Here is an 11,610-nt window from a genome sequence, read left to right as displayed (position 1 = left end):
AAGCGATTAAAGAAGATATATTCATTCTGTTAGAGCACGACCAAACTGCTAAGTCGATATGGGATGCTCTTAAAGTCAAATTCGAGGGAAGAGAGAGTATGATTAAAAGCAAAAAGGCATTGCTTAAGAAAGAGTTTGATCTTTTTAGCAGCTTACCAGGAGAGGATACTAAGAAGCTGATTGAGAGATACTGTCACTTAGTAAGATCATTGACAATGATTGGTGTTGACAAAAGTCGTGAAGAGTATGTGGATAAGTTGGCTGATGCGTTACCTCAGAAGGAGTGGGGAACGTATTTGATGATATTGAAAAACACGGGTGTTTATGACGGGCTGACAATTGGGCAGTTTATCGAAAAATTAGAGGCTCAGAATCTGGAACAGCAAAAGATCATTAGGATGAATAGTCCGAGTGGTCAACAAGATGTGAAAATGTACTACAGGGGTAGCAGTCCAGCCACTGAGTCTGAGAGAAGTCTGAAAATTCAGACAGCATTCAGTGCTTGTGATTCTTCTGATAAAGCTGATCAGGGTTCAAACAATAGTAGCAGCGGGTTTTCATCATTTCCGAGTGTAAATCCTAAAGAGACAAATACAAGTTTTCAGTCTCAGAGTACAAAAACAGGAAATGAATATGTGATTCAATGCAATATAGCCCTCAACCTTCCAGAAGGTCAAAGCTTCTCTGAAGACACTGCAAAAGACCACATGGCACTTCTGGGTTCTGTTTTGTTATCCTATGAAGGTCTGGTTACTGGTCGGATCGGAAATCCTATGCTCACCAAAGAGGATTACGATCAAATAGACGCTGAAGAGATGGAACTTATGGATATCAAGTGGTGTCTTGCAAGTGTTCTTCGACGTGCTGAGAAGTTCAAAACCATCACCGGGAGAAATAACTTTCTTGATGCTCATGTATCTACTTTAGGTTTTGATAAATCTAAAGTTACTTGTTTTCGGTGCAGGGAGAAAGGCCATTTCAAGCGGGAGTGCAAGGGAAGAGAAGCTGGCGGAGCACAGAATCCATTTGGAAAAGATGACTACTACCGCAAAGCTATCTATCAACAAGTTGGTCAATCTCAAGAACCACAGACGGCTCATGGGAGAAAGATTGAAGATCCCGAAAGAGCATGTTTGGTAGATTTCAGCTGGAGTGATTACATATCATCTGAAGGCAAAGCAGCACGCATAATCGATCAAGATGATGAGAAACTACCAGAAGGTTTTAATTGGGATATGTTTGTGGATGAGAAGGGAGAGTTTAAAGCTTTCATTGCCAAGATTATGAGGGAGCCTGACATGTTTGCCACCTGGATGAAGTCTATCGGTGAAACGGTCAAATCGGTTGCTTCTGATGAAAGTTCTTATAGTTCTGATGAAAATACAGAAAGTGTTGATGAACTTTCAGAAAGATCTGGGGAGGTTTCAGAGAGTTCAGATGAGAGTATACAGAATGATGTTACTTTAGAAAAGGAAGTTGTATTTGATCAAACACCATCTGATTCTTGTGTATTAGATGCTGATTCTAAAAAATTTGTAGAGTTTGATCAATCACTAGTTGACAAAAGCAGTGATGATGAAGAAGAAAAATATATAAATGTTGCTGAAACTGATCTTTCTCCTAAAAGTTTTCATGTTTATTTTGCAGATCGCATGGAGAAACTAAAGGAGAAAAGAGCTGCTAGAGAACAACAGAAAGAATCTGAAGATGATGTTCAGAATGTTGAAAGTGTTGCTGAAAAAATTACCGAGGTTGAGCAAGAAGAAGAAAATGTGATTGGAGTAGAAAAGGTGATTGAAGTTGTGAAAACAATCGAGGTTAAGAAGATTGTTGAAGTCTTCAAGCCTTGTGAGAAGTGTTTGGAAGCCTGCAAGGAATGTGCAACAAAAGACGACATTATAGCTGAGTACGAGAAGAAGAAGGAGCAGTTACTGTTCAACCTTAATTATGTGAAAGAATCGTACGATGTCTTGAACAAAACAGTAACTGGTCTCCAAACGACAAACTCAGAAAGAGAACAGGTACTGACAATGATGAATGCAACTTTGATGTCAAAACAAAAAGCGATCAATTTCTACATTGAAGAGAGTGCCAAATGGAAGCAAGAGTTGGAAACTGAAAAGATCGAAAATGAGAGAATTAGGCGGTTATTATTAAGCTATACTACTTCTGATTATCTCATTGATCGTGTTTACCCAACTGTTGCAGGATTGGAAGCTTTTCAAGACGAGAAGCCAAAGAAGAAGAAAGACTGTGGTAAGAAACCGACTGTTAGCTATAACAAGTGTCCGCCTCCAATTTGGGATGGGTATTCTCCTAGGAAACCAAACGAGGAGCAACTTGAGAAAGCAGTCAATATAAAGTTAAAAACCGACACAACTGACGTTTTACCCGATAACATTGATATCTCATTTACCTCGTCCGATACCGATCATGAGTCTGAGTTAATTAAAAAGGTGGTCGATCAGGTGTTGGATACTGATGAGGAGTCCGAGTCGAAATCTGAGTCTGGAGGGTCAAATTCGTCAGTCAACAGTCCAAATTCGTCGGTCAAACGGTCTTATAGTTTATAATTTTTTTATCAAAGTCAAATTTGAATGATGAAACATTCGAAGTTGTTTATACTTTGAATGGTTCTGACAAATTATATTACAACAAAGAGTTTCCAATAATGAGTATTAAAACAGAATCGATTAACAAAACTTTCAAACTAATAGAGATTAACATTCCTGAATTGAAAATTTTAAAAAATTTTGAAAAACCCAAAAAGTATACTTCTAGAGTTCAACAACGTCTAAACAAGAAAAAGGGTTACAATTCTGGTTCGGGTTTTCAAAAGAAACCTAACCAAAATCGTAGCTACCAAAAGAAAGGTTTAGGCTTTGTTCCACCAGAAAATTATAAAAATGATAAAAATTCTAAAACAAAAACAGAATTTGTGTCAGGTGGAAGCTCAGATGAAGAACAGAAGAAACCATTCTGGAGACAGTCAAACCAAGAGTTTCTTGCTGAGTGAAAGAAGAATGGAACTGAAGTGTTTTATCAAAGGGAGACTCGTACCTGTTACAGATGCAATGAAACTGGTCACATTGCATGGAACTGTTCTGCAAATGCAAAAACAAAACAGGGAGTTTCTCAGAAACTAAAAGAAAAAGTTGTTGATGTTGAACCACCAACCGATAGACTTAAATGTTTTGAAATTTCTAAATATGAGGTTGGTGAGTGTTCGGAAAAGAATTTTTACAAAAAGAAAGTAAAAGACAACCAAGTGTGGGTTGTTAAAAAGGTTGATGTGAATGTCGGCGATGAATCTGGTTCCACAAAACCAGAAGAGCCACAAGTTGAGAAGAAAATTTTAGTAAATGATGAGGAGTTTCTATCACTGAAATTTGAAGAAGTTAAAAAGAAAGTGGGGAAAACTGAGATTTCAAATCAGTTTTACAATGAGAAAAAAGATTTTGATGTCGAGAAAACATTCAACGGGAATGTTAAAAAGATTTTTGGGAAAATGCTAAGTGGGAGAGCAAAGGGGTTAAAGATTTTTATGCCACGAAAAAGGCAACATACAACCCTACTGCTCAGGAGTTGAAATCCATCAAGTCTGAGAAGACTTTGATGGATGTATGCTTTCCATGATAGTCTTAGGACTCTGCCGGAGATCCCAAGTTTATATCGTGGATCAGGAATCGGCATCTTTCTAGTGTTTGAAAAGCTTGTTTGAAAGATGTTGTAAACTGTTTTGGATTTTACAGGTTGAAGGACTACGCCGGAGCTTCCAGGTTGGTAAGTGCGAAGCAGGAATCGGCATTCCTACAAGTGGTATTGTGTGTTTTTACAAGTGGTTATTTTTACAATTGGTTTAGAGGTTGCTTGATTGCTAATGGTAAATCAGGGACATTAGGTTGTACTTGATTTACTACATATGGGTAAAAGATAGACAAGATGATGAACCACATCCCCGTACTTAAAAATGATAAACCTACAAGTGGTTTTTATCAACACAAACCCATTTTCCGGAAAAGTCATTTCAATTAAAACAAACTTAAGTGTTTTGAAATCCAAATGAGAAAATGGTTTGTGATAGGGGGAGTTCTGATTGTTTATGCTGAGTGAATGGCGAATTGATGTGATTCGATGTCAGTTGTCAAGTTTCTGTACAGTTTGTGTTGTTTTCTATGTTTTCAATTGGGTCAGAGTCTAGTTGTTTTCAAATTTTCCTTTGAAATGTGTTTGCATTTTAGGGGGAGTAAGAAATTTTTCAGAAAATCCAAAAACATTTGAAAATTTGAAAAAGCCAAAAACATGATAAAATCAAAAATGAGTTTCGTTGTGAAAAGAGGAAATGATAGTACATCAGTGGACTATCACAGCACGCTAAAGAAATGTAATGTCAAAATGTGATAAACAATCTTACTACGGATATGTCAGTAGGTTTTCGCACATTTAGTAAATTGAAACGAGATATAAACCTAAATTCAAACTTGCTTAATTCGTGGGTAACTATTCTTGAATATATGGGTAACCCCCGAAATCTTGTTTGAAAGGTCCCGTATTCTAAGATACTAGGTCTTTAAACTCAGTGATATCTGGGGTATTATTTCGGGACTTCTGCTGTATGGAAGTACTGACCTAGTCCCCGGATAATACTTTCTGCATATGCTTGAAAAAGCGCAGCCCTCAGCATGCTGATGAAACAATAAAATTGATAGTCGCTGCTGTTGTAATCAAAAGATCCTCTAAAGGGGACCCACCACAAGTCGAGCCGTCATCTCTCTGCTGAACGGAAGTTCTGACCTGAGCTCTCACGGTTTCGCATCTACCCCTTTACAAATATCAGCTGTGGTATACTCACCTGTAAGACTGAATATTGGGATCTGGATACAGGAGTATATTCAAGTGGAGTGATACACAATTAAGTTTAAGTCTTTAAAACATTAATATCGTATCTCTGATCAATTAAACTTTGTGTGAAAATTTAAATGGACTAGTATACTGACAATCTAGGTAAATTTGTTTAAAACTTAGAATGTTTAAAGCTTAACGGTGTTGGTGATATGTCTTACATACTGATATGATCCTCTTACACGAACTCACAAAAATATTGTCTGTAAATATTTTCTTTACTGCATTACAGGTTTCTTTATTTCAAAATCCAAAAAGATTTTCAGTGTGTTTTAGCATAAATTTTTGAAAAAGTCAAAAAGATTTTCGACAACTGATGTTGAATAACTAATTTTCAAAATTCCGAGTGCTAAACATGATGAGCAGTATTTGAGAGGGAGTGTTTGTGTGAAATTAAATGCTTTCATAATATAACCTTTCATGTGGTTTATCAGAATTTGGGTTTGGTTTGAGAGGGAGTCTATGTTGGTGCACAGTTACATGTTAGTGTTGGTGCACATAAAATTGATAAAATTAGAAAATTTATTTCTGGGTTAAGAATGTGCAGGAAAGCCAGGTTTCGATTTTGGATCTGAAAATAGAGTGTCAGGTTTCAATTTCTGAAGCCCTCTGTTGGAGCCAGATTGATCGATCCTGAAAGCCTGTATAGAGTCAGACAAAGATCCTGAAGATGTTACTGAAGAACAAAGAAATGCCAGTAAATTGAGAGGGGGAGTCTGAAGATAGAGAGAAAGAAGCCCAGAGACTAATCAAGACAAGAAATCTTAAAGACACAGCGTCAGTGTTCGATAGTCGACTCCATCAACATCTGAGGGGGAGTCTGTTGGTGCACTACATCTGTTGATTTCGTCTAGGATTAGGTCTTACATTGTATTGTACAGATTAGGGCACGAAATACGAGAAAATGCGAGTGTGTATGATATTTGTGACCTAGGTTCGCTTTTAGGGACAAATGATAGAGGTCCGCTTTTGTGACACTTGTGAGGTCCGCTTTTATGGACACTGGTCACAAAGCGAACCAGACACCCTATATAAAGGGGTCTTATTAGCGAACCAGAGTGAATTGAAGTTGATTTCCACGCCGAAGCTCTGCTGGTGTGACGATTGAATTGCAAACAGTGTCAAATCAATACAACAAGCAGTTAGAGTGTACTGTGTGCTATTTCTACCTTTGTTTCTTATTATTCCGCATCTGAAACACGGGAGATTACCTCTGAACAACTCATATAGGTCGGCGTACGATCCTAGAGAAGTACTAAGCACGAAGATCTTCTTATTACAAGAAAATGCCCTAAGGTCTTCCCTGAGGATTTGCCAGAATGTTCTCTCCCACGGCTAATCCCGTTCACATCAGATAAATTCCCGGCGTCGCACCTGCAGTCAATACCCCTCAACGACTTACATCTTCGGGAATGCAAGGATTGACAGTGAAGTGTCAGAAGCTGATGGAGAAGGAAGATAACAGACCAAAAATCCCTTGTTGAGTAACCCCATATCTGCTCGTCAAAAAGAAGGATGATGATTTTCAAGTAAACGTCAGCTACCAGGAGCCGAACAAGCTAACCCACCAGAGTCAGTGACTCTTGCTAAAAATTAGCGGACCTCTTACACAACTGACTATGATGATCCAACTACTACTACACGACTGATCGACGATCGAACATCGTCAGCGGAGAAATTCAGGGAATATACCAGGATGAAATTGTGAGACAATGATTGTGCTTAGACATAAACAAAATGCTGCTTCCTACACAATGTATAAACCAGATCCACACGAGATGCGGAATCCGGAGAAACTAGAAGCCTTACATCTAGGAACCATATCTGCCAACTCAATCAAACATCATTAACTTGACCAACTTGTCATTCCAATTAACGAAACCGAAAGTACTTAGATTTTCTTCCGTTGAAGTCTTCACTTTCACTTCTAACGAGTAGATATTTGCATTTCTACTCCCCTCAAGTAGTTGCATCACGTTGTCTTCCTTCGTTGAGAGCGAATGCACGTTTGCTTCGTATATTTGGTCACTTCTTCGTTTTGGTAAGAACGCGTCGCTTCATTACTTGAAAACCAATATATAACCCATGCACCATTTGCTACGCATGCGGTTTCATTTCGAATAAATGCTTCATGAATGTTCAGATATTACGTCGTCAAATCTAATTACCGGTTTGTGATTCGAATGACCTACATTTTTGTCATTGTTGACTCTTTTGTTATCAAGTCAACACACTTTTTGAAACTACCTTCTTTCAAGTTACATGTTTGCTATCATGTCAAGATTTCCTTGTTGATATGTACGTTTATGATTTGGTTACGTCGAAACTAGGTTCAACTGCTTGAACTTATACAGTTCGCATGTTTGATTTGAGACGCCATATGATGTATTGAGAGCATCATATCCTAATACTTTGGCACAGATTCTTTTGTCTCGAGTCGTATTAGACTTATTTGGTCTATGACTCCACTAAAACGTTGATAGATTTCGATGCCTTACAGTGATACTTTCACAGAATTGAAGCTTGCGCTTATCTGACTACTCACTTCGTACACGGATTTAATTGATTATTTGACAACTTGCCCTAAATCCGTTTTCTTTATCACAATTAAATCACTCTCAACACACTTGCGTGCTGAGTCAAAGGTACATAAATTCATTTCATATCATAGTGTACCCCCTAACGATTCTTTCGTTATCAATCAAACGCCTTGCAGTACTTAGTTTCATCTTCCGGCTTGTTTCGGTACATCTTCATCTGGTCTCAAACTCGGTGTATTTGTTCAGTCACCGCTATTATGGAATCATGTCGTTGCGATACCTTGTGGTGTCATTACAAACATGTAGCTTGCGCTAATCATGGTCAACCGTTTCACGCAAAAATACGTAAACTTTTGTTGACTTGTCATCTAAACATTCCTGATGCAACTACAAATCAAAGCAAGAATACACCAGATTCGTTTGTATTCATTTGGCGTATTCTCGCAGTTCAAAATGTTCAACGCACTGAACCTTGCCACACGTCTACTTGGGAGTTGACAGATCACTTTACCATTTCATTTGAGTTGATAATTTTTGAATTTATATAGCGGGCGCTCTGTTTCGTGAAAACTCGCTTGGATACTGTGATCGGTCCTTTGAGGATCTTATTAGTTGAAACTCCTCTCTTGTGGACCCCCTGCTAGCTGGAATACATTTAGGCTATACGTAAAGTACGTTTTGTACTTCTAACATCAACTGCTATGAGCACCCACCTTCTTAACCCTAGGGTGCGGATTGTTAAATATTCTTGGACCCACCAAGTGTAAGTAAAGTTTGATTCAGTTTGATGACTATCTACCTCGATGTTATTTATATATATACATGTGTGACGTGACCATAAGGAGTTAAGGTAGTACAAATTTCGGGGACGAAATTTCTTTAACGGGGGGAGAATGTGACAACCCTCACCAAACCAGGTATCCGTACGAATTAATTAGTATTTAATTACTGCTCAATTACTGTGCTTGCTTATAGTGGTAAATAAACTTCTACATGATTTCTGAAATATATATAACCATGCCTCATATTCCATTTGCTGTTACTCTATTATTTACATACAGAATTTTAGTGACAACCTTGATGCACAAAAGCAAAGTAGCACAATGAACGGATAACCCATTTAACACGCTGATACAGCCAGCACCAGGCAGACACTGCCTCTAAGGCCTGTATGAGCCAGAGATAGTTTACTACACCCATAGAGAGTGTAGGGAAGTGAGGATTGTAGAACTGCGTCACTAGGTGATAATTACAGTGACCGGATGTGCCTAAAACGTACTTTAAGTACAAAATTTAGCACTTTAAATAAAAATTCAGCATTAAGCTAACTAATAAAGTGCCAAAACATGAGAAAAATATTACTAGTCACTTTCCAAAGTGTCGGGAATTCTTCGTGTCACTAAAAATAATAATAACGACACTTTAAAGCTTTGTTAAGCACTTTAACGGATCCCTATCCAACCGAACAACCGGACTACACCCGGAACATAAAAATTTTGCCATCAACATTATTTTTCCTTGTTTAAGCCAGTTAGGGCCCCCGAATACCCTAACACCCGTTACAACTTACTACACACTAGAAATGGTTAACCTCCTAACTTATCTAACTATAACCTAACTATTAGTTGGAAGCTAACCATAAGACCCCCCCCCCCCAACCGAATTCGGTCACCATATGGTGACACATTGTCCTTTATTTGATTATAATAATCTTGTATGTTTAATATCTAGCAAGCATAGTAACCCTTGGGTAATTAAGTTGAGATTTGTCTATAAGTATCTAACATAACCCATCATTCCTTCACAACACACATCAAAACACCACACTACTCTCTCCCTCCTCTCTCACTTTCGGCCGAGAGCCACCCCACACCCATCCATAATTTTCGATTTCGTTCAAGCCTTTCCATACATCTACAAGGGTTAAGGATTGCGTATAAGGAAGCTCGGTGCACTCGGATTGTGAAGGACCTCGCTATGTTGCTTTTATCCACTCGTTTTTCGACTAGTTTCTTCCCTAGCCTCGAGCTAGTAGTAAGTGACTCTAAACAACTTCTTGATCTATTCTAAAGTAGTTAAGATGAACTTTGTTGGTTAAAAATCGTGAACATACAAGATTACATATGGAAAGTTTACAAAAGTGATAAATATGTTGGATAAAAGCTATGAAGTTGTGTAAAACTTTTAAGACTTGTTTTATTTTGATTATTTAGTGTTGATCTATGTTAGTAGTAGCTCGGATCGTCATCTAACCCGGCTAAGTCATGTCCATGAAACATGACCTAGAGTATGTTAACATGTGAAAGTGGTTAGATGAAGAATACTACTACTATTAAACATGAACTTGTGTAAAAACAATTTTTCTTATGAAATGGAGTTGTAAACTAGTAGATCTACGGATTTACAAGTGGTATTTTCAAAGAACCAAGTGTCAAGTGAAATCATGTTTTCTAAACCGGATCTTACTAAATAAAGGTGATTTTTGTAAACACACAAGTGTGTAAACACTTGTGTAACACAAAGTTTTGACAAAAGAACTATTTTTGTAAATGTTGACAAGAAGTTGTAAAGATGTAACTTCTTTAAAAACGAGACTTTCAAGAAACCGGATTGATTTATACAAAGATCCACTAAAAGTAATGGAAAGTTACTACATATTTTGGATAAACCACAAGTTCATGTATTTTAGCGATTTATACCTATTTTGACTAGTTTGATGGTTTGAATATTGTTTATTGTTGATTGAGAAATTGTTGATTTGAATTTTAAAAGAAAATGATACGTTTGAAAGCATGGCCACCTCCAGTTACAGGGGAAACTCTGGCGAAATTTTTCCAAAAACCTAACACTTGAAAATATTTTCATCACAAGTGTTATAAGTACATTTTTAAGTTGTTTTCAAAAATGTAAATTTCGCTACGATTTTTATTACAAAATTTCTAAGTGTCGGAGGTGGGATTTTCACAAAATAAAACTCGATAAATATATATTTAGTATATATTTTTCATAACAACACTTGTGAGATTTTTATGATTATTTTGTGAACTATACAAATATTATTTTTAGGGTAAAAATAATATTACCGAATGTTAATGATTCCAAAATAATACGAACGCCTTCACATTAAATAATAAATTACAACGGTATTATTAATACCAACCGATCTTTAAACGTAACTTACGCATTTTCGGAAAAATACTAGTGAACGCGTATTTTAACAAGAGTATTATTTTGAGGAAAATTATATGTAATAAAATATAATATTTTTGGGAAAAATATTTATATTTTGGAGAAGGGATTAACATATATTTTTAAGTGAGACTTTATAATATATTTCGAAAATTTACAAACGCACATGTATTGAGGCCCCCATCCTTGGGAAGGAATATATTTATCAAATAATTACGAAGTGTAAACACGAAATAGTTGTCTAACTATTTCCCAAAGACATTAAACCTTAAGCTAAGGCACGGCCGTCCGTCTAATAGAAATTAGTACGTGTAGGTCGACGCTCAGCAGATTGATCAGGAGATTCTCTTGTTTGAGACGCACCACTGTGAGTTCATGTCCCCCTTTTCTCTTAACTGTATTCAGTTTTCTAAACTGCGGGGGTGAAATACATGTTACTATGATTACAAATACTTTTTACATGGTATGGTTAGCGTAAGGAGGGTTATTATTTAGATCATGTGAGTGGGTAGGCGCAACTTGAGGCCATTAATCCTCATTGTAGGACCGAGGGACAGTAGCGGTAGATCTATCTGGGTGTAGCGAGCCCAGCCCCAGGCCCAGCGTAACGGACCTCGGGGTGACTTTGTACCCAACGCAAAATATGCTAGCTTTGAGTCTTCCTACTTGCACTTCACACATATCAATGGCCTTGCAAACCATTGGTGATCTCTTTTTCCTTATTTGCTATATACCAGGATTTTATACTTACAAAGGTTTTACTTACTCACTACACATGAACTTGCTCAACAATTTTTGTTGATTTTTCCAACTTACATGTATTTCAGGTAATTAAGGATCTGGCATGGTATGCTACGTTTTTCACGCTGCATAAGAGAAATAAGGTCATCCAAGTTTAGGGGTCGTGGCTCTTGCCTGGACGAGCCACAGTTCTTAAACTACGTCTGCTTTATGTTTGTGGTTATAAATTCTGAACAAT

General features: G+C 37.3%; 1 protein-coding gene across 1 annotated transcript in view; it reads left to right on the top strand.

Annotated features, from left to right (window-relative positions):
• Positions 1–1,283: 1,283 nt before the first annotated feature.
• The window catches only part of LOC110901083 (uncharacterized protein DDB_G0279979-like), a 70,257-nt gene continuing 59,930 nt past the window's right edge, over positions 1,284–11,610 (top strand). The window contains exons 1-3 of the mRNA XM_022147935.1: positions 1,284–1,443; positions 1,540–1,598; positions 1,668–1,790. Of these exons, the coding sequence (XP_022003627.1) occupies positions 1,284–1,443; positions 1,540–1,598; positions 1,668–1,790 (342 nt within the window). The remainder of the gene's footprint in view (positions 1,444–1,539; positions 1,599–1,667; positions 1,791–11,610) is intronic.

Source organism: Helianthus annuus, chromosome 6, assembly GCF_002127325.2.
Source record: "Helianthus annuus cultivar XRQ/B chromosome 6, HanXRQr2.0-SUNRISE, whole genome shotgun sequence".
Classification (NCBI taxonomy): domain Eukaryota; kingdom Viridiplantae; phylum Streptophyta; class Magnoliopsida; order Asterales; family Asteraceae; genus Helianthus; species Helianthus annuus.
This window is presented reverse-complemented; position numbering and strand designations above follow the sequence as displayed.